The sequence below is a fragment of the Acinonyx jubatus genome, chromosome D4 (genome assembly GCF_027475565.1).
Source record: "Acinonyx jubatus isolate Ajub_Pintada_27869175 chromosome D4, VMU_Ajub_asm_v1.0, whole genome shotgun sequence".
Classification (NCBI taxonomy): domain Eukaryota; kingdom Metazoa; phylum Chordata; class Mammalia; order Carnivora; family Felidae; genus Acinonyx; species Acinonyx jubatus.
Window position 1 is genome coordinate 84,822,124 of NC_069391.1, and position 23,600 is coordinate 84,845,723.

General features: G+C 40.4%; 1 protein-coding gene and 2 long non-coding RNA genes across 4 annotated transcripts in view; 1 reads left to right on the top strand and 2 right to left on the bottom strand.

The window, feature by feature from the left end:
• The window catches only part of PUM3 (pumilio RNA binding family member 3), a 335,043-nt gene that overhangs the window by 239,711 nt on the left and 71,732 nt on the right, over positions 1-23,600 (bottom strand). For both annotated transcript variants that reach the window (XM_053205311.1, XM_053205310.1), the window contains exon 2: positions 1,117-1,242. In XM_053205311.1, coding sequence (XP_053061286.1) covers positions 1,117-1,242 — 126 coding nt within the window. The remainder of the gene's footprint in view (positions 1-1,116; positions 1,243-23,600) is intronic.
• On the top strand, positions 1,147-21,952 carry LOC128312249 (uncharacterized). The gene is made up of 4 exons (XR_008291304.1): positions 1,147-1,384; positions 4,250-4,345; positions 11,798-11,984; positions 21,190-21,952. It is a non-coding gene; the product is annotated as an uncharacterized LOC128312249 (long non-coding RNA).
• Positions 17,832-23,600, bottom strand: part of LOC128312250 (uncharacterized) — a 38,684-nt gene continuing 32,915 nt past the window's right edge. Inside the window, exon 4 of the long non-coding RNA XR_008291305.1 lies at positions 17,832-19,012. This is a non-coding gene — a long non-coding RNA (uncharacterized LOC128312250). The remainder of the gene's footprint in view (positions 19,013-23,600) is intronic.

Below are 23,600 nucleotides of genomic sequence, written 5' to 3' on the forward strand. Positions count from 1 at the left end.
GGGTGACTAACCCAGAAAATGACCCGAAGACTGGCAGGACAGAGTCTCCACAGCTAAATGTAGAGAAGAGGCCACACTGAAGAGGGTAGGAAAAGGTGGAGACGCGGTCGGGAACCAAACTGACCCACGGGACTGTCTGTAGGAGGGAGGGATAATGTGGGCACAGAGAGGGGAAAGAAACAGATTATCACACCAGGCACCCCAGACACAGGGACCTACACTGGGAAGATGAATCCCCGTAACATGTGGCCTTGAAAACCAGAGGGGCTTAGATGTGCTGGTTATTATCATGTCCTCTGAAATGCATCATAAAAATAAGATGGACAGATGGATGAACAGAGAATGGAGAGACGGACAGACACGTGATACGTTCCTCACTCTGGCTGACTCCTGCATGAGTGGAATTTCAAAACAAGAAACCAGGTTAACTTCTTTATCCCAAGTAGTTATGAAACAGCTTAGGATATTTTAGCTAACCAGAGGAGACTATTTTCCAAACCTAAATGGTTTACACTGTCTGGATTAACACCAAGGATCAATTTATATCCAAGTTGAAAAAAGACCATCAACCACCTAAGGCAGACCTGAGGCACTGATAGCCTTCATTTCCTTGATCAGATTCACAATCTTCCAGAGGGCCTTTCCGTCCCTTCTTAAAACGCTTCCGGTTATACTCTACCTCCCTGCCGCTGTTCATTTGTCGTCAGGAGTCTAAAAATGTTCAGCTGATGATTCAAAGACAAAAACAAGGTCGAATCATTCTGAACGGCACGCCACTTGAAACGCCACATTTCTGCAAACAACCTCCTCTTCAAGAAGAAGCAACAGTAAGTGACAACGACCGGGACAATCCTTCCTGGCCTCTCCCGCAGCTCTGGATGGAGGAGGACCAAAAGGGGGGCCAAGAATAACAGCATTCTCATGGTCGACGAAAAGGCTGGTTGTTCTCTAGCCCCGGTGTCAGGTAAGCACCGGTTTCAAAGCCGGGTCTCGGTTGATGACAGCTCACATCAGGAAACACACCGCCAGAGCCAGCCAATCAGTAACAGCAAAGTCACCCAATCAGGAGACTCGGCCTCAGAAAAGCCAGGGAGCCAGGACAGGCGCAAAACTTACCTGCGTGAGATTCAAACTTCAACAGAGCACTGCTGTATCCCAGAGTGATCAAGACGGATTCCTTCCCCACGCGGCAACATTCCGTGTCTCTGTTGAGTAAGCATTTAAAGACACAGACGCCATCAGCTACAAAGGGTGAAAAAAAAAGAAAGGATTAGGAAAACCCATTTTGAGCATTGTAAAAAGGTTCCACAACGCCATTCCTCTATTTCTCTCATGTTCTCAAGGCTCTCCATTTCTTTCTACTTAATAGAATGCCTCTTGAGACGTAAGAGGATACGAGGGTCGGAGATAAAAGACGAATTTAACTATGGCCCCATACGAATTTTTTGCAGGTGGGTTAGCACAGAGCTCAAAACTCTTGACTTATGTCCAAGGCCCCATTCCCTATAAACCTTGTACTCCTCAAATCATTTTGTATCCCTTGATGGCATTCCAGGAAAGTCAGGGAATGTCCCTGTGGGTGATTCTTTTTTTTTTTTTAAGTTTATTTATTTGAGAGACGGGGGGAGAAGGCAGAGAGAGAGAGGGAGAGGGGGAGGGAGACGGAGAGAGAGGGAGGGAGGGAGGGAGGGAGGGAGGGGGAGAGAGAGAGAGAGAGAGAGAGAGAGGGAGAATCTCAAGCAGGCTCCACGCCGTCAGCACAGAGCTTGATGTGGGCCTCGAACTCACGAACCATGAGATCATGAGCCGAGCGGAAATCAAGAGTTGCTGCTTAATGGATGAAGTCACCCCGGAGCCCCCTGTGGATGACTCTTGAGGTGGGTAATTCACCTCGTATGTGCCAGAGATCTCACATAATCTTCACTGTAAGCATTGTCACCTCCAGTGTCTTGGCACAAAGACAAGGCAGAGACTTTAGGTCCAAATATGCATAGCTACCAGAATTAAGACCCAAGATTAAATTTGACTCCAAAGCCCACTGTTGCTCCTCCCACATTGTGCAAGGCAGGCTCAGTCAACAGGGAGCTTAGTTTGTGCAAGCGGGGCCATGGTGAGCAGCCAGGCTCTCGTTAGCCTCATACATAGGTAACTGGGAAGTGACCTGCTATTCCTTCTTTTACAAGTTAAACAGGTCTTGGCGTTGGGGCAGCTGTAGGGTGGGGACAATAGTAATCAACTTGGGTTGTGCTCTTATCTCTGAGATTTACTCACCTAGGGACTCCAAGCACCGAATTGCACTGAGTCACATTTTTTTTCACTATGTAAAATGAAAACACTGAGCTTATTCCACGAGCTTTGTGTGAAGACTGAATAATAAAGGTAAAATAATTTCCCAAATCCTATGAAAAGGAATTTTACGTGATGTGATTTAATGTCATTGCTCTCATGAGAAAGATCTTCGTTCCCATCCTTAATGTCTTACATTTTCCCTTACAAGATCAAACGCAGTAAGTGCTTTGACTTAAAAACATAATTACATATAAAATTCTACCATTACGTGAGTATGTGGCACATTCATGCATACCCATTCAACACACACACACACACACACACACACACACACACACACACAGAGAGTTAAGATGACCAAACATCTTCAAATATTTTCAGCCGTTGCTTCAACTGAACGATTACCTCCTGATGGAAGCATTCACATATATTTCACACAAAACATCTTGGCTGGTTAAATAGCGCAGATGTTTTGAAAACATTTTCCTAGCATAAAGCATGATTGCAGGTTTAACTGTTACAGCCCAGTCAGTGTCTCAAAGGCGTCGATGTCTCCTCACAAGAACGCAGCCACTAGTAGATGCAGAAGAGGGAGTCTGGGGCTCTTGTATATATAATACGTTTTCTTTAAATCACAAGAAATGTGGCTTTTTCCCGAGAAGTTAAGATCTTTTGCATTTACCAATTGTTTTCTTATGGTTTTGAAGTAGGAGGAGAGAAAATAAAGATGCTGGCCTTCTCCAGGACCTTGCACACACACAACTATTACAGCCTGGGAGCTGGGAGCTCTTTGCAGGCAGGAGTGACTTTATTTTTTAGGATCATGATCTTTTCTTCCTCTGAATCAAAACCCGGCACAGTACCTCGTACTTAATACCTTTTGAAGCAGTGAAAGCATTTCTCCACATATTGATTACATGCCTCTCAGAATAGAATAAAAGCGTCAAAATTTATCTGGTTCAATTCTCCTGAACTAGATACGGTCAGAATTTTTGTTTGTTTTGCTGTTGTTTGTGTGTTCAGTTATGATTTGATATTACTGTTTTTTCCTACTTTCAGACGTTGCAAAATGCCTGACCATATATCCCCTTTTCTTCATCCTCTCCTATCCTCTGTTTAAATATGGGCGGAGCAGATCTTTTTTAAGTGTGCCCAAAAAATCCAGGAAGTACTCGTAACTCCTTAATTTTTGTAATCTACCTTTGCAAAAAAAGTTTTATAAAGTTTTTTTTTTTTAATGTTTCTTTTTGAGAGAGAGGGACAGAGTGTGAGTGGGGGAGGGGCAGAGACAGAGAGAGAGAGAGAGAGAGAGAGAGAGAGACAGAATGTGAAGACTCCAGGCTCTGAGCTGTCAGGAGAGATCCTGACACAGGGCTCGAACTCATGAACCACGAGATCATGACCTGAGCTGAAGTCAGAAGCTTAACCGACTGAGCCACCCAGGTGCCCCGCAAAAAAAAAAAAATAAAAAAAAAAATAAATAAATAAACAAACAAAAAAAACCAAAATTAATGCTTTAAACAAAATTGAAAAGTAATTATCAGCTCGGAAAATATTTTCAGCATACCCAGCAAAGATTTAATAGCCTCATGATACAATTTACTAAAAAAAAAATAAGAAGGAACATCCTTATTGATTAGTAAGAGGGATCAGTAGGCAACTGGCAACTAGAAAAATGCCAAAAGCAAAAGGAATATGAGTAATGAATTTCAGGGAGACTCAAAGAAATGTGTAATAAAAGAATGAGATCTAAATTTTTATGCCTCAATGTCAAAATTTTTAAAATACATATTAACAACGCCAAATACTGGAAAGCATATACGAATACGGTGAACAGCAGTTACTATATAAGTTTGCACGTAAACTTCCCTATTTCTGGGGTGTATTCTGCCCACGGGGTTCAAAGTTTAAAGTCAGTGTATTCTTTGCTGGACATTCTGCTCATAATCATTTCTTCCAGGATGTACCTGATCAAGTGCGGATGGATGTATATTCAAGGACGTTCATCTTAGAGTTGTTTACTCATAAGAAAATGCAGAGAAGAGGAGTCCACCATGTACATAGTTGGTTGAATTGAACATGATGCCTTCGTGGCAGGTTGCAAAACAGTACATATAATGTTATTACAGCAATTTAAAATGTTTATCTTCACAGAAAGCTGTTTAAAAAGGTACACACCAAAATGTCATCAGGGGTTTCCTCTGCGTGGAGAGATGTGGGGTCATTTTTATTTTTCCCTTTATAGGGTTCTGCCTTGTTTGAATTTTCCATGTGACTACTTATTTTTAACAATCAGAGAATACAAGCAATCAAATAAAAAACACCCTACCCTTACCGGTGTATTTTACCACATTCTCATCTTGGTGGGTATTACCATTCTTTTCATTTTCTCATTTATTAGATATTAATTGGTAGTTTTAGATATATTCAAAAATATATTCATTCAAAAATATTGACCTAGGAATTAGTGTATCTAATATAAGCATTGTTTTAATTCTCATTTTTAAAATCATTCATAGAAGTGAGGAACACCCAGTTGGTTGAGTGTCCAACTCTTGATTTCGGATCAGGTCATGATCCCAGGGTTGTGATATCAAGCCCCATGTCGGGCTCTGCACTGACTGTGCAGAGCCTACTTGGGATCTTCTCTCTCTCTCTCTCCCTCTCTTCCTCTGCCCTTCTCCCCCTGCTCATGCTCTAAGAAAATAAAATTAAAAAAAATAAATTAACTCACAGAAATAAATGTTTTCTCATGCTTTCTGTTTGCTAATCTTATAACTTGGACTAATTTCCTTTCCTATCCTTAGACGATGTTCGCACATAAACCAAACATTCTAGTTGTTTTCTGTTAACTAATGTGAGCAGTATAATAGTGTAGCTATCTTACAATCAAGTGTATTATCCACCAAGAAATGTTTCTTTTTAAGTTTAAAGAATCTGTATCAGAAAAATGAAGGAATACAATAAACAACCGTTGGGGGCACATCAAAATCCAAGACCATGAAACACCATTACAACGCTGACGAAAAGTGGGGGTGACGGGGAGATCATTTCCACCATACGTTGTACATCTGTCTTCCTACCAAGTTATTACTAGTAATAATAATAAAAAGTACATTTCCAGAACATTCTGATTCTACAAACATTTCCTTCATCCTTTCAGTGGCACAGAAGGTCGGATGCTTCTGTGTCCTTACTGTCATTCTGCTTTTAAACTTTGCCTTCATCTGGGACACCTTTGCTTACTTCTTCAAAGGGCAAGTCCTGGATCTGCCAGCCGAGTAACAAGCACCAGAAGTTCACGTGCACAAAACTTGGGCAGCTTTAGAAAAGCCCAGAGCTTTGTTGCTTCCTCCTTGAGGAAAAGCCATTTGTTCTCCCAGAAGATTCTCAAAGAAAACCTTGACAGTGGTAAATCTAGATGCCTGTTCTATCTTCCACCTAGCCTCATCTGACAAGACTCCCAGAGGCATACCAAGAAATCCAGGATCTACCTGTGCTACGAGTACATCCAGCTGTCAGCGCTGAGCCTGATGTGAGGCTCAAACTCACAAACCATGATATCATGACTTGAGCCAAAATTAAGAGTTGGACGCTTAACCAACTAAGCCACCCTGGCGCCCCTGTTAACTAAAATTTTCTGCTTCTCCACCTATGTACCTCTTCTTTCAGCCGTTGCAAATGCCAAAGTCAAATCTCCACGAAAAAGCTATAACACTAGTTGACCAAGAATATTAGGTTATCAGGCATGGTCTAGAACAGAGGTTCTAAAATAGATTTTTATATATAAAGTCCTGGAAAGAAGAGCACTCATGACCTAATAATATGGCATTTATGCCAATTCTTTGCCCAGTGACCCTTTTACTATTTTCCTGTCTAGAAATACAAGTTAGTCTACCTAAGGAATGTGTTTTCTAGAAAGAGATCTAAACAATGATTGTATAAGCAGCACCTCTATAGATAGAATAAAGTATATAGACAACTGTGCAGTTATTATTTTTGACAAATTTAACCAGAAAAAAGGTATATATTTAAAAAAAAAGGACAGGATTATGTCACTCCAGGAAATCTATTAGAATTAGCCATACTGATTGTATTCAAAGACCACCATTTCCTATGAGATATGACCCAATACTAATAAATGATACATAACGGACTCTCCCTTCTCCTCTGGAGAATTTTGTATTTGAAAAATTAGATCCTAGGCTTTCGCTTGCTGGAGTGAAAACGGAAAATGGATTGATTGATTCAGGTCAAAAGGGGCCAAGCGAGCATTAACAGCAGGAAAGAAATGAAGAGAACGGGAAGGTATGTGGGAAATGCAAGACAGGGCTTGGGAGGAGCTTTTGGAATTGAGAACTGGGATAGTATCTGTAGGTGAAAGAGAGAAAGAGAGAGAAAAACACGGAAGTGAGGCTCTTAAGGCATTAGTCTCAGAAGACCAACATGGTCGTCACTGATTATGATTACTCAGTTGTCTGGTTGTTTTGCTGTTGGTTTCGATTAGGTTTGTTTTTGTTTTTGGGGGGGTTTTGGCAAATGCTATCATCCCCTTCCTCTACATTTTTTAATAGTTACACTAAACCTGCACTGTCAGATTAGCCATCCATCACGTAGCACAGTGGTTTCCTCCCAGCCACCATTTAGCAATTACTTACTGCTCACAGCTATCCTCTCTAGATGCCTCTCCAGTGGCTGTGTGCTTGTCCGAAGTCATTATCTTGCAGAGTCTGAAGAAGGGCTCAGGGAAACACAGTCTTCGGCAGATTCCTTAAGAAGGGTCACGGGAGCAATATTCCCTGAACTCTTGCAGGCCAACAGTCGTCACTGTCCTTTACGTTTTTGAAGGTCGGTTTTTCCAGATATGGAACCCTTGGCTCACATTTTCTTTCTCTGCGGACATCTCCGATACATTCTTCCAGTTTCTTCCAGCGCACAGCATTACTGTCACAAAGACTGATGATAATCCCCTTTTCTTTCACATATAGGTAATATACGAATATTACCCAGATATCCAGAGGGTTTCCTCTCTTCCTTTAAACATCAGTAATTTTACTGGAATGTGGTTTATACTAGCCATTCTAGGTCAATATTTTCAGGTACAAAGGCATTCTTTCAATAGATATTTTCCATTTTTTTATGTTGACAAAATTTCTCAATTATAATTTTAGTATTTGTGTTATTTCTTTGTTACCTTCCTCTCATCTATGCGTTGGATCTTCTTGGCAGATCATTGATATTTGAAATTTTCTTTTGACCCCTTTTGATCTCTTTTCACATTTAAATATTTTTCCATCTTTTCTCCTTTATTTGATGTATTTCCTGTTCCTTCTAGTTTAATCTTCATTTCTAAAATTATTTTCTTTTAATTATTTATTTCTAAGTATAATCTTGAATTCTATCATTTCACTTCTGTGTTGGCTAATTCTTCCTTATGTTATTCTTGTATGTCTTGTATGATTTTCTTAATTTCTCTGATTTTTAAAAGATTTTTTTTAATTTTTTTATTTTTTTTTAATTTACATCCAAGTTAGTTCACATATAGTGCAACGATTTCAGGAGTAGATTCCTTAGTGCCCCTTACTCATTTAGCCCATCCCCCCTCCCACAACCCCTCCAGTAACCCTCAGTTTGTTCTCCATATTTATGAGTCTCTTCTGTTTTGTCCCCCTCCCTGTTTTTATATTATTTTTGTTTCCCTTCCCTTATGTTCATCTGTTTTGTATCTTAAAGTCCTCATGTGAGTGAAGTCATATAATTTTTGTCTTTCTCTAATTTCACTTAGCATAATACCCTCCAGTTCCATCCATGTAGTTGCAAATGGCAAGATGTCATTCTTTTTGATTGCCGAGTAATACTCCATGGTATATATATATACCACATCTTTTTTATCCGTTCATCCATCGATGGACATTTGGGCTCTTTCCACACTTTGGCTATAAACATGGGGGTGCATGTGTCCGTTCGAAACAGCACACCTGTATCCCGTGGATAAATGACTAGTAGTGCAATTGCTGGATTGTAGGGTAGTTCTATTTTTAGTTTTTTGAGGAACCTCCATACTGTTTTCCAGGGTGGCTGCACCAGCTTGCATTCCCACCAACCACGCAAAAGAGATCCTCTTTCTCCGCATCCTCACCAACATCTGTTGTTGCCTGAGTTGTTAACGTTAGCAATTCTGACAGGTGTAAGGTGGTATCTCATTGTGGTTTTGATTTGTATTTCCCTGATGATGAGTGATGTTGAACATTTTTTCACGTGTTGGTTGGCCATCTGGACGTCTTCTTTGAAGAAGTGTCTATTCATGTCTTTTGCCCATGTCTTTTCTTCATTGGATTGTTTTTAGGGTGTTGAGTTTGACAAGTTCTTTATAGATTTTGGATACTAACCCTTTATCTGACATGTCATTTGCAAATATCTTCTCCCATTCTGTTGGTTGCCTTTTAGTTTTGCTGATTGTTTCCTTCGCTGTGCAGAACTTTTTATTTTGATGAGGTCCCAGGTATTCATCTTTGCTTTTGTTTCCCTTGCCTCTGGAGACGTGATGAGTAAAAGTTGCTGTGGCCAAGGTCAAAGAGGTTTCTGCCCGCTTTCTCCTCGAGGATTTTGATGGCTTCCTATCTTACATTGAGGTCTTTCATCCATTTTGAGTTTATTTTTGTGTATGGTGTAAGAAAGTGGTCCAGGTTCATTTTTCTGCATGTCGCTGTCCAGTTTTCCCAGCACCACTTGCTGAAGAGACTGTCTTTATTCCAATGGATATTATTTCCTGCTTTGTCAAAAATTAGTTGGTCATATGTTTGTGGGTCCATTTGTGGGTTCTCTATTCTGTTCCATTGTTTCTGAGTGTCTGTTCTTGTGACATTACCATACTGTCTTGATGATTACAGCTTTGTAGTATAGCTTGAAGTCTGGGATTGTGATGCCTCCTGCTTTGGTTTTCTTTTTCAAGATTGCTTTGGCTATTTGGGATAATTTCTCTGAATTTTTTTTTAAATCTAACGTTACAGACATATTTTGGAGCGTGTATCTTTCTAGCATGCTTTCATGGTTGGTGATGATGTTGTCTTGCCCCTTACTTGCCTTTTTTCTCATAGTAACTCTGCATGGCATTTGACCTCAACACTTTTCTGTTGTTCATTTCTTGTGAATGCCATTTTACTAAACTTTTAGAAGGATGATAATTGCACATATAGTTTTATAAGACACACCAAATTGTTTTCCAGAGTGATGGTGCCATTTCACATTCCCATCAGCAATGGACAAATAATCCAATTTCTCCACATCCTCAAAGCATCTGGTGTTGTCACTATTTTTTGCTGTAGACATGTTTATAGTCGTGTGGTGTTATCACATCATGGGTTCAATGGGCACTTCCCTGATGACTAATGACGCTGAATATTTTTTATGTGTTTATTTACCATCTGTATATCCTCTTCTGTTCATGTGTTTTTACCCATTTTTTAAACTATTTTTTTAACTGTTGGGTTTTGAGAGTCCTTATATTCTAGATCCTGGTCCTTTGTTATACATACATGTGGTGTGTAAATATTTTTCTCCCATTCTATAGTTTGACTTTTCATCCTTTTAACAGGATATTCCACAAAGTAAAAGTTTCCAATTTTGATGAGATCCAACTGATCGTTTTTTCCTTTTGGTGTCAAGAGGAACCTGACCATCTTTTGGTGCCAAGCCTAAGAACTCTTTGACTCCTTGACTTTGCTCATTCTATGGTTTCGTTACATCTTGACAACTGTGACCGTCTCTCCACTGCAAGCTGCTCTCATAACTGAAGTGAGTTCACACTGCTTCCAGGTTACAATTAATGAAGCACATGCACAGTCATTGCACAGCTCTGCTCAAACCTTCAAGGATTTCTACCCCCACCCAGGCACCTTCCCAAAGCACCCTCCAAACATATACCAGATAGCCAAACTAACGACCAGCTGATCTCCAAAAAGGGTTTATAATTATGGGGAAGTAGGGATGTGAAATTCAAGAGCGGGACTTCTGAAGCGACACAGCTCCTCTTCTGCCACTCAAAATACGACGTAACTTATAATGTCCATTTCAAACGCCACCACCTCCATGGTACTTTTCCTGATGGCCCCCAACTGGTAGATGTTATCACCCCCACCACCCCAAGAGCACGTTGTACCTCTCTTACAGCCTTTTGCTTCTTCTCTGATTTGCACCCCCATCTTACTCATTGTGCAAGACATCACACCCATCAGGCGCAGGAACTGTGACCTCTTTGTCTTTGATTCCCGCAGGAGACCTGGTACACAGCAGGGACCAATGCTGGTGACATGACCGCAAACACCAACGGCATCACTCGCGTTCAGACACACATCACTCAAGTTCAGACTCAAGTTCAAACTCAACTACATGGCCTATTTGCCATACCCACCGTTAAAAACAAAACAAAGTAAACGGACAAACTTCGTTCATGTCTCTAGCCTCTGAATCAGCTTTAAAATGTTTTTAACCATTGCCTCTTTTTTTCCATATCCTTCTCTCCACACATGACCACGGCAGAAAGAATAAACACTGAAACTAACTCCGTAATGAAACTTTAAATACCTCTGTGACCAATATTTTCAAATCAGAAGGAAGTAACTTTTCATCCTGTCTTTGGCGAATTAGCACTCCACCTCCCGAATAGCTTCCCTAGGCACCCAATGCTCCCTCAAATTTATTTGAGATGCTTGTCTGAGCAATCCTTCAGCTCCCCCCCCCCACCATTTCTCAAGGTGGGATAGTGACCAGGTGCTCAGAGAGCCCTAGGAATTCTAGGAAAATAGGAGCAGATCTTGTTCTGTTTTTAATCCCAACTCTTTCTGATCATACACTCGTCTACTGCTTCTAGCACGGCACTCAGCACATAGGATGGGATTGATACACACTTATTGAATTAAACAAGTGAATCAATACAGTCACAGAGGTAGCTCCCTAAACCACATAAAAAAGAAAGACTATGAAACCTCGGAGCATTACAGATATCAAAGTGCCCACTGAACACTTGGTATTTTTAATTGACTTTTTTTTTTTTCTGCTCTGCCAAATGGTTGGGATCTTCGGGTTTATAAAAGGTTTTCCCAGTTATGGTAGGAGGTCAAAAGAAAAACCTGTCTTCCTCATTTCTCCACAAAAACAGGCAAAACCCTCCTACTCTTCCTCAGGAAGCTTCTTCTCTTAGATTTCAATTTCATTTCACTGTGAATGTATCTTTAGAGTGACTAAAAACTGTAGAGTCTACGTGCTATCTGGGTGGCATTTTCTCCGATCACCAGCTCTCTCCTGGTGGCTTCGAAAGACTGTAAACTGACTTCTTGTAGTTATTCAATTGGGGATAATTGCTCCAATGTGGACAACTGGGGATTCAATTGGGGATAATTGCTCCAGGGAGCAGCTAGCCACCCTTGTGGCACACTTTCACAACCTCCACCTCGTCTGTTCCTCACTGCTTGGCATGAGGAAGGGCTCCTGATGCCTCTTCTCTCCACAGCGATCCTGATGCTCAGAGTTACCTGGATGTTTGCGTCACCTCACCTCTGTCCGGATCGCTACCCTCTATTTTCATCGTGCCGCATCGCACAGCTCCCTACGACAAGTAAAAGCAAAGAGGAAGAAGACAGACAGAGGCATTTCAAAATTTCTCCATACGTGAGCTCTGAGATCCTGTTTTCAAAACAGTAAGGTGTAAATATTCCCGACTTTTGCAGCTTAACCTTAGTTACTCTTACAAGCCTATTTCGGGGCACCTGGGTGGCTCGGTGGGTTAAGCGTGACTCCTGACTTCGGCTCAGGTCGTGAACTCACTGTTCGTGGGTTCAAACCCCGCGTTGGGCTCTGTGCTGACAGCACGGAGCCTGCTTGGGATTTTCTCTCCTCTCTCTGCCCACCCTCTGCTTTCTGTCTTTCAAAATAAATAAAAATAAACTAAAAAAAAAAGCCCACTTCAAACTCCAGCTGTCATGAATGAATTGACCGTGCATGCAAGCGTTTATTTCTGGGCTTTCTATTCTGTTCCAGTGGTCCAGGTACCTGCTTTTATGCCAGAACCATACTGTTTTGATTACTGCAGCTTTATAACACAGCTGAAAGGTTAGGAAGGGTGAGGCGTCCAGCTTTGTTCTTCTTTGTCAGGACTACGTCGGCTGTTTGGGGTCTTTTGTGATTCCATAGAAGTTTCAGAATAGTTTCTTCTACTTCTGTAAAAATGCCACTGGAACTTGCTAGGGATTACACTGAATCTATAGATGGTTTGGGGCAGCAGGGACATTCGAACAATATTAATTCTTCCAAGCCATGAACCCAGAATACCGTTCTATTTTTTGCGCGTCTTGTTCAATTTCTTTCATCAGTGTCTTGTGGATTTCAGTGTCGAGATCCTTCCCTTTCTTGGTTAAATTTATTCCTAAGTATTTTATTATTTTTAATGTTATTGCAAACAGGATCATTTTCTTTATCTCTTTTTCAGATAATTTATTGTTAGTATAATACATGTCTTTAAAATGAAAAGAGGTACTGGAATAGAACCAAATAGAAATTTTAGAAATTAAATTAAAAACTACAACCATAGATGAGTTTAAAACAGATTTGTGAGAAAACTTTTAATTGAAAAAAAAAAAAACAGATTACAGAGATACCTGGGTGGCTCAGTCGGTTGAGCATCAGATTGCGGCTCAGGTCACGATCTCCCAGTTCAGGAGTTCGAACCCCGCATCGGGCTTGTTGCTATCAGGACAGAGCCTGCTTCCTGTCCCCCTCTCTCTCTCTGCCCCTCCCCCACTGATGCTCTCTCAAAAATAAAAAAAATAATTTTTAATAAAAATAAAAAAACAGATTAGATGCAGCTGAAGAAAGAATGAAACAGAAAACACATGCTGGGCAACCTTATAGATTGCCTCGGAGAAAGACGAAGACACAGAAAATGTGAAATCAGTTAAGAGACCGAGGCCATAATAAGATCTAATTTAGCCTTCATAAGAATTGTATGAGAAGGGAATAGAGCAACAAGGAGAGAAATATAATGGATGACAACATCGGAACTGAAATTACGGAAAATATGCACCTTCATATACAAGAAGCAAGAGTTACCGTCAGGATAAAGGAAAATAAAATTCTGTATTTAGATACACTATGGTAAAATTGCAATCCCAAAACAAAGACAAATATGCCAAAACAAAGACAAAAAACATGAAAAAAGCCAGAGGAAAAAAACCAAGTCAACTACATGGGAATGAAAAGTACACTGACAATTTCCAAAAGAACGGAGCTTCCTTTTGTGTTCTTATCACAAACAATTGTCAGACTCAGAAATCAAGAAGTGTTTTTTTGTTTGCTGTTTTTTTTTAAGCTGACACTCTGGCTCAAAACTAACCTGAGGTTTTAAACCAAACTCTTTTATGAACTTATGGACTTGAAAGACCCTTGAGGTCGTATCACCTAACTACTTACTCAAGGAGGACCTAAAGCCTGGGTTTTAAGTGATTTCTCTAAGACCTGAGAGTTAGTTAAAAGAGGTCTGGCACTAGACCTTTAGTGTCTTCCATTAATCTCCCCACAAGTGGAAATCTGCAAAATTGGGATTATCTTTAGTTTACCCTATTTGCCTTATAACGCTTATTCCAAAAACCTTAAATTATCTGCCAATTCATACACACGTGCATTCATACCGACACGCCTCTCGCACATGCTAATAATATTACCACTAATTAGAAAACATACCAAAAAATGGTCACGGTTTCTGAAACCCTTGGCAAATCAGAAGCAGTTCTTATGGAGTCTGGACGGCTCCCTGCAGATACCAATCGCTTACCACCCGGTGTACGAGACTGCATGAGACTCTCCTGCGCGTAAGCTGTAACAGCGTTTTCCTTGCTCAGCACTGCCCAAGTTCTGTTGGCTATTTCCAGCTGGAGAAACCTGAGCACATGCTATCACCTTCCTTATTACCTTCAGGTGGTAATAATTTATTTGCGGGTCAAGATTCTGGATGTGTGGATGATTCACACGTTGAAATAGAAATAGACTTGGAACAATGACACCCAAAGTTATCTCTTTCCCAAGTAAACAAAGAATCTCTTCCTGTTAAGCCGAGAATTGCAGAACGAAAAAGAACCCAAGTTTCTGCATATCATTGCTGCCCAAAGGGTGCTCCATGGACCAGCGCCTTAGCATCACCTGAAGCTTGTCGGAGACATAGACTCTCAGGCCTACGCCCAGAATCTGGATCCGAGTATGTATCTTTGCGAGATTCCAGGGCGACTCATGAACAAGAAAGTTGGAGGACTGGTCTAACCATCCTAGCATGAGGGTTCCCTATCCTATTTCTATGTCACACCACATATTCCCTTTTCTCATTCCTTTCTGTTCGTCCATACATTCCTTTATAGCACATGTACCTTTATTCACAGCACTGCCACTATTTGGAAAAGAAAATTCCATGGAGCACCTGGGCAGCTCAGTCGGTTAAGCATCCAACTTCGGCTCAGGTCATGATCTCACGGTTCATGGGTTCAAGCCCCAACCTCGGGCTCCGGGCTGACAGCTCAGAGCCTGGGGCCTGCTTCGGATCCTGTATCTTCCTCTCTCTCTCTGCCCCTCCCTGTGTCTGTCGCACTCTGTCTCTCTCTCTCTCAAAAATGAATAAACACTTAAAAGTTAAAAAAAAAAAGACAATTCCTAGATGTGAGTAGTAGACCTCAAAATACCATTAAAACCATTAGGCATTTGACTACATCTCTTTCTCATTCAAAAGTAATTTCTAACACCACTTAAATATGCTTATTAATTCAATGAATGCTTCAATTCCCCTTGAGAAAGATATAATTTAATGTTTTTGCTCCTTTGTGTACATAAAGGTACAAGAAACACTCTAATCAGTTATTGAGTGAATCCAGCTCTATGTTCCACCAGTTTTCATAAAAATCAATGATTTAGGAAGGATCAGTTAATGTTTTATTTTCCAAAGTGGTAACTCAATAGATACGCCATCTAGGATCTTTTTTAAATTTTTTAACATTTATTTATTTTTGAGAGATAGAGAGAGACAGAGCAGAAGCAGGGAAGGAGTAGAGAGAGGGGGAGACACAGAACCTGAAGCAGGCTCCAGGCTCTGAACTGTCAGCACAGAGCCCGACGTGGGGCTCGAACCCAAGAACCACGCGATCATGAGCCAAAGTCTGAGGCTTAACCAGCTGAGCCACCCAAGTGCCCTGAGAATTTTTAAATGTAGAATACTTTCAATATTCTTTTACCGTTAGGGAACAACTAGGAAACGTTTTTTCTAGTGCCATTTAATGCAGGTGACTTCGTCTTGGAATTTTCCAAGAAATCCTAGGTTTGAAGAAAGGACAAGATGATGGGAGCTTCACAGGCAGTCAAATGATAATTTTGCCACCACCCCTCTCATTTTATGAAGGAATCCAAAAGTCCTTTAAGAGACTTGATCTAGGGGCACCTGGGTGGCTCAGTTGGTTGAGCCACTGACTCTTGCTTTCCGCTCAGGTCATGGCACTTGGGAGTGCCAAGTCAGGTTCTGCACTGACAGTGCGAAACCTGCTTGGGATTCTCTCTCTCTCCCTCTCTCTCTGCCCCTCCCCCGCTCATGCACACTCCCTCTCTCTCTCCCTCTCTCTAGTAAATATACTTTAAAAAAACAAAAATATTTTTTTTAAAAAAAGAGACTCGATCTGATAAAGCACTTGCATTTTTACCGCAGTCACAAAAAGACTCTTTAATGTTTAGATGAGCATGTTTTTATAGAGCACCATGCGATTTTTCAAATAATGTGAGTTACTCTGTAACCAGGAAAACACAAATAAGTGGGGGCGAAATGGTTTGCTCGATAATTGTGTTGAGGCAATTGGATAAACATTTAAAATCGTTACATATTTACCTCTAACTTCTCCCTCTAAAAATTATTAGTAGGTTAAAATTTCATTTGTAAAAGAAAAACGAAGGCATGAGAGGAACAACATAAAGGTAAAATTGTTAGGTTAACTTGGGCCGCAGAATATTCGGATATGTTTTCCAGGCAGGATACCAGTGACAGGAACCATGAAGAAAAACACCAAATACATCTGGCAATCTATTCTTTGAAAGGACACAAACGTAAGACATTACAAACTGGAAATAGGCTACCATATTTAACAGAAGGAGAATATCGCTAAAGACTCACAAAGAGATAACTAACCTTTCTGTCATTTAAATCTGCGCGGATATTTTTCTATGTTTTTAGTGAATGCTAACATCCAGAGAGATAATACTCTTTCAAGATGAGAGTGTAGATGCTAGGACATTTTGGAAGGGCAATTTGGTAATGGATATCACAAGTTGCTAAAGTAATCGTGCCCTCTGACCCAGTAATTTCAGTTTGAGGAGTTTGCCCTTAGAATATAATAATGTCTGTGTGGAAGGATTTAATTACAATTCTCTCCACTGTGGTGCTGCTTGTACTTTGGAAAAATTGGAAAAAATTAAATGTCAAGCAATGGGGGATTAATTAAGTAGATGGTGGTAATCCACATGGGAACGCCATGGAATTGCCAAAATTAATGTTAACGTGGGTAGTTGGTCCTTATGTGTTTTAAATGACATGTTTAAATAAAATATTTTGTATAACTCTAATTTTATAAGGAAAAAAGTGTCTGGAAGCATCAGCACATAAACTTTAATGGTTTGTGTTTTTTTACGTTTTTATTTTATTTTTGGGACAGAGAGAGACAGAGCATGAACGGGGGAGGGGCAGAGAGAGAGGGAGACACAGAATCGGAAACAGGCTCCAGGCTCTGAGCCATCAGCCCAGAGCCTGACGCGGGGCTCGAACTCACGGACCGCGAGATCGTGACCTGGCTCAAGTTGGACGCTTAACCGACTGCGCCACCCAGGCGCCCCGGTTTGTGTTTTTTTAAGTGGTAGGTAGAATCATGGTTTATCTCCTCCCTTGTCCTCATTTTTTTAAAGGTTTCAGTAATTCACATGTACAAATTTTAATAAGAAAATAAAAGTTATTTTTACAAAAAAAAAGAGAGAGAGACATAGTATATGTCTTCTATGCCTTGAAGTGGTAATAACCACTTAGTATTATATTGAATTGAAAGGCACAGAAAATGAATCGTGTGCATGTACATTTCAGCGCACTGAAATTGTCCTCTAGGGAATCACTGGAATGCGTCTGACACTGAACTCAATAAGTGCACCATAAAGAACGAAAGCATCAAGGCTGAGTGTGTTCGTCTTCCCGCATTTCCCTAAAATGATCTCCAAAGAAGTGCAAGTTCATAAAGAGTAGTTTATGCACATCTTCCTAACTCACTATTATTTTAAAATACCATGCTGTATGCTGAGTAGTAAGCGGTCCTAACTGGACCATCTGCCTTTTTTTTCTCCTAACTCGATCTGTATCTGTTTAATTTTTCCGATAAATCCAGAACTTGATACAGTGTCCAAAGGAGAGCCTCTGTCCAGAGTAAGGCCACCCTCTCAAAAACTACAAGCCAAAAATTTGGCTTGTAGTGTGTGTGTGTAAAAAATCAGTAGGAATGCTAAAAGGCACAAGTTCAATTCAGAAAAGAAAGCATGGATGAACGCTAGAATTGTTCTAGGCTGCCGAGTTAGAGGGTAACAAAGAAAAGCAGGAAGAGGTTCTGCCCCTCAAGGTGCTCATAGTCTCAACCTACAAGCGGAGTGTTGCAAATATAACATGGTGTCATGGAGACAATGTGTGGGAAGAAAGGGCACCTGCCAGACTTGGAGGGGAGGAAGGGTACTTCAAGAGACTTCCCGGAGATGATTCCAGACTTCCAGAGGCTCAAAACACAGGTAGGCAGGGAAGTAAGATTGAGATGAGCCAGGCTGGAGTAACGACAGGTGCAAAGACACAGAGGCACGCACAAGCAGGGTATGTGGGGGAAATGACCCTAGTCTGATGGAGCTGGGACATAAAGTGTGGGGCCAGGAAGGACAGGAGGAGGATGTGAGTGGGAGCTTCATATACCATGTTCATCCATCAGTCTCGAGCTGAAGGAGCAGAAATCATTCTATCTAAGGAAAAAAAGACATTTCCTTTGGAGAAACAAGAGCTTAGAAAAATCACTGGAAGGGCGTTGTGAGCAGCTGCGAGGCTGATCTTTAAGGAGTGACACCCACTCCAAAATGACCCTCCACTGAAGCCACTGTCTCAGTCGTGATCAGGAATCGGGGAATCAGAGCTAGCGCTGTGGCTGCTGGTTCCAGGGCCACACACGTTCAGCTACAAATGACGTCAGCAAAATGGATATTTCAGTCCTTGCTCTCAACACCCATGTAACTATGGACCAGTCCCTGGGAACTCTGCTGCCTCTGGCACCAAAAAGAAATAATAATGAATTTAAAAATCCAGGGGCACCTGGGTGGCTAGTCGGGTTAAGTGTCCGACTCTTGATTTCAGTTCAGGTCATGATCTTGCAGTTCATGGGATCGAGCCCCACGTCGGGCTCTGTGCTCTCACCCTCTCTCTCTGCCCCTCCCCTACTCATTTTCTCTCTCCCTCTATCTCAAAATAAATAAACATTTTCTAAAAATAAAAATAGATAAAAATCCCAAAGCATTTGTGACAGAATGATCAGAAGTGATACCTCTGGATCCTTTCTGGCTTTCAAAAAGCATTCCTGGTCCACCATCTCGATGGAAACTCTTCAGCATCTAGCATGCTTTAAGGATTGCTACAAGACAGCTGAAATGCATTCAAGTCATAGAAAGTATGATCTCTGGCCCACCATGACAATGAGCCTGGTTTTCACCAAGGATTTTTTTTTTGAGATGTAATTCATACACCATAAAATTCACCATTTTAGAATGTGCAACTCAGTGATATTTTTAATTCACAAGGCTGTACAACCATCATCACTATCTAATTCCAGAACATTGTCATCATCCTAAAAAGAAACCCCATCCCCATCAACAGTCACTCCCCATTCCTCCCTCCCTCCAGCCCCTGCTAACCACTAATTTCCTTTGTCTCTATGTATTTGCCTGTTCTGGACTTTTCAAACATATGGATTCACATGAAGTGTGATCTTTGTGTCTGGCTGTTTCTACCTAGCATGTTCAAGGTTCATCCATGTCTCCCCCCTTTGTATGGCTGAATAATATTCAAATGTATGGATATGCCACAATTTGTGTATCTATTCATGAGGTTATCCAGTGACCAGGTGGGTTGCTTCCATTTTTTTTTCTCATCATGAATAATGCTGCTATGAACATTCCTATACAAGGTTTTGTTTGAACATATTTTCAGTTCTCTTGGGTACGTACCTAGGAGTAGAATTGTGAGATCATATGGTAACTTTATGCTTAAAATTTGAGGAACTGTAAAACTGTTTTCAACCACAGCTACACCATGTTACATTCCCACCAGCAACATATGAAGTTTCCAGTTTCTCCACATCCTCTCCAACACTAGTCTTATTTGGTCTTTTTGCTGTTACTATTACTATCATTGGCCATTTGATATCTTCTTTGGAGAAATGTCCACTCATATCCTTAGCTCATATTTTAATTGTTATTTGTCTTTTCATTATTGAGTCGTAAGAGTTCTTTGTATATTCCAGATCCTAGACTCTTATCCGATACGTGATTTTCAAAAATATTTTCTCTCTCTCTGTGAGTTGGCTTTTCACTGTCTTGATTCTCTCTGTTGATTCATAAAAGTTTTTAATTTTGATAAAGTCTAATACGTGTTTTTTTTTTCCTTTAGGGGCTTTTGCCTTAGGTATTATATTTAAGAAACCATTGCCTAATCCATGGTCACAAGATTTAAGCCAAAGTTTTCTTCTAAGAGTTTTATAGTTTTAAATCTTAGACTTTCATCCACTTTGAGTTAATTTTTGTATACAGTGAGGTGATCCAAATTCATTTTTTAATGTAGACTTCCAGTTGTCCCAGTACTATTTGCTGAAAAGACTATTCTTTCCCCGCTTAACTAACTTGACACCCTTGTCGAAAAATCAACTGATCATAGATGTATGGGTTTATTTCTGAACTTACAATTCTAGTCCATTGACTTACATGTCTAGTCTTAGGCCAGTTCCACACGGTCTTGACTACGATAGCTTTGTAGTAAGTTTTGTAATTGAGGAGTGTGAGTCTTCCAAGTTTGTTCTTCTTCTGCAAGATTATTTTGTCTATTCTGGGCTCCTTCCATTTCCACATAAATTTTAGGATCAACTTGTCCATTTCTGCAAAAGGGGCAGTTGGACTTTCCACAGAGATTGCAATGAATCCGCAGGTCAGTTTGATAAGTATGTCATCTTGACAACATTAAGTCTTCCCCCCCCATTAACACAAGATGTCTCTCCATTTATTTAGGTCTTACCTAATTTCTTTCAAAAATGTTTTAGAGCTTTCAAGTGCTTCTTGCACTTCTTTTCTTAAATCAACTCCGAAGTATTTTATAGTTTTGTTCAAACAATTTGGAATTTTAAAATATTATCATCACATTGTTCAGTGTTTAGAAATGCAACTTAGTTTTGTGTGTCAATCCTGTATATTGCAAACTTGCTGAACATTATTTATTTATTTATTTATTTATTTATTTATTTTGAGAGAGAGAGGGAGAGAGAGAGAGAGAGAGAGAGAGAGAACCAATGGGGAATGGGCAGAGAAAGGGGGCGGGCAGAAGATCCAAAGCAGGCTCTGTGCTGACAGCGGACGGCCCGACACAGGGCTCGAACTCATGAACGGTGAGATCATGACCTGAGCCAAAGTTGGATGTTTAACTGACTGTGCCACCCGGATGCCCCTGAACTTCTTTATTAGCTCTAACAGTTTTTTATTTGCTCGGGGGAGGGTGTTCCTTAGGATTCTTTATATACAAACATAAATGTTTTTACTTCTTCCTTTTCAATCTAGATGCCTTTTATTTCATATTTTGTGCATAAATCCTTCGGCAAGAACCTCCAATACGACGTTGAATACAACTGGTGAGAGCAAACACCTCTGCGTCACTCTTGACCTCGGGGGGAAAGTTTTCAGTGTTTCCCCGGTAAGTATGATGTTAAGGATTTTAAGCAGTATACTGAAGCATTACAAGATGGGAAGACGTGGAAATGAAGGTCAATAACTGAGAGATCCACTCTCTCTGCGTTATAAACCAAGGTCAATTATATCATCATTGTATTTAGTGTCTGTTATGTCTTTCAGTATGTTGTGTCTCTCCACACCTAACGGTCTCTACAAGGAAGAGGCAGTTCCTAGGCTCCTGCTTCCGGTAAGATCACTTATCTCCCAGCCCCCTACACCACCTCCGCGGAAAGACAAAAGCAGTAGTTCCATCACCAAGAGAACAGTTTCCAAGAGGTCTTTGCTATCACACCACCAGGGACCACAGAAGAGAATAATGACCCAGTGGCCCCATACTTCCCGTCTAGCTGCCCACTTCCCTAACATTCAGGATTTCCCCCATCATGCCTCACGCTCCTGTTAACCTCACGCACTACTAGAATGGCAAGCCCCCCAGGCCATTCGTTTATCTGACCCAGCATCCCATAATTCCTTGACCTCCAACACCCTTATACCATATACCTGTTCTTTCCCTCCATCACCTTGATCTTGTATCACAAGTGTCCCTCATCCTCTTTTATATCAGAAATCTGGGGGCGCCTGGGTGGCTTGGTCAGTTATGCGTCCAACTTTGGCTCAGGTCATGATCTCATGGTTCATGAGTTCGAGCCCTGCGTTGGGCTCTGATAGCTCAGAGGCTAGAGCTGCTTCAGATTCTGTGTCTCCCTCGCTCTCTGCCCTCTCCTGCTTGTGCTCATCTCTCTCTCTTTCTCAAAAATAAGTAAATATTAAATTTTTTTTTTTAAAACGAAGAGAAGTCTGGCTACACCTAATGAGCCCATTTCTCCTGCAGGCTTCTCAACTCAATGCTATTTTTTTTTCTGACAACAAATTACCACCACCTTAGCAGTTTAATCAACACAAATCTATTGGCTCACAGTTCCGTCAGTGAGAAGTACTTTTCTTCGTGACTGGATCCTTTGGGGCATTCAAATATCAGTTTAAACATCACTTCCTAAATAAAGCTGTCCCCAACCTTCCATCTTGAGCCTCTCAGTGACTTCCTCTCACATAACCCTATTTTAATTCTCCACACAGTTTTCTCATTGTCTAATGTTTTTATTTATTACTTATGTCTTAGTATATTATAAGTTCTCCATTAAAATATTTACTTGGAACTTTTTCTCCCCTTTATCTGGTAATTTTACCATTCTCCACTATTACACCTAACAGTATTTGCAGTTGGTTCTAGGTAGATAACCTAACATTTGAAAACAATGACGATTTTGTAATTTCCTCTCTGGTACCCTTTTTAAAAGCTTATTTTCTTGTCTAAAAGTTCCATAACACCATGGAATAAACAGCAGTGAGAGAAAGCATCGATGTCATAGTTTGTAATATTAGATTAATATTGGGGCACCTGGCTGGCTCAGTCGGTGAAGCACATGATTCTTGATCTCAGCAACATGAGTTCAAGCCCCGTGTTTGGCATAGAGTTTACTTTAAAAAAATTAGAAGAAAAATGTTAGGTTAATGTCTCTATTGTGTGACCAGTTAGTATGATGTTTGCTATAGATTTATGATAGAAATTCCTTGCCATATTAAGAGCACTTTTTAACATTGTTTACTAATATTTTTACCACAAATGAAGCTTGAATATATTAATTTTCAGCATCTATTTATGTTTTCTTTTTTAGTCTATTAATGTGCTAAGTGCAAAATTTTACTCATGGGTATTCTGTTAAACGATTCCTTCGTTTCTTTGTTAAACTGACTTGGATACTGGTAAGTGTCATTCTTATAAGCGAGTGTATTTAAATTGGTGAAAGTTTTGTATATTTTCACTTCTTCACTCCTATGGGAGATTAATCTATGGTTGCTTTGTTTTTCGCCATATTTGGCCATCAGTGCCATGCCAACCTCATGGAAACGAACACAGTGCCTTAGAAGTTCGACCCAAATACTCTAACTCTGGATCCATTTTAACAGTATTGGAATGATCTGTTTCTTAAAAGACTGATAAAAGTCTCCCAATTAACTATCCTGAATGCTGTAAAATATGGCATTTAAAAAAAAAAAAACTTCTCCAGAATTCTCCTCTTTCTTATCTTTTGGAAATGCTTTCAAAACCATATGCTGATTTAAAAAAAAAAAAAAAACTGCAGGTTTCTTGCTTTACAAAACTGCTGACCAGGGTTTCTCAGGTCAATCTACCTGAAAAACAAGGGAGACGATGGAAGCAAGGTGAGAAAGTGTGTGCT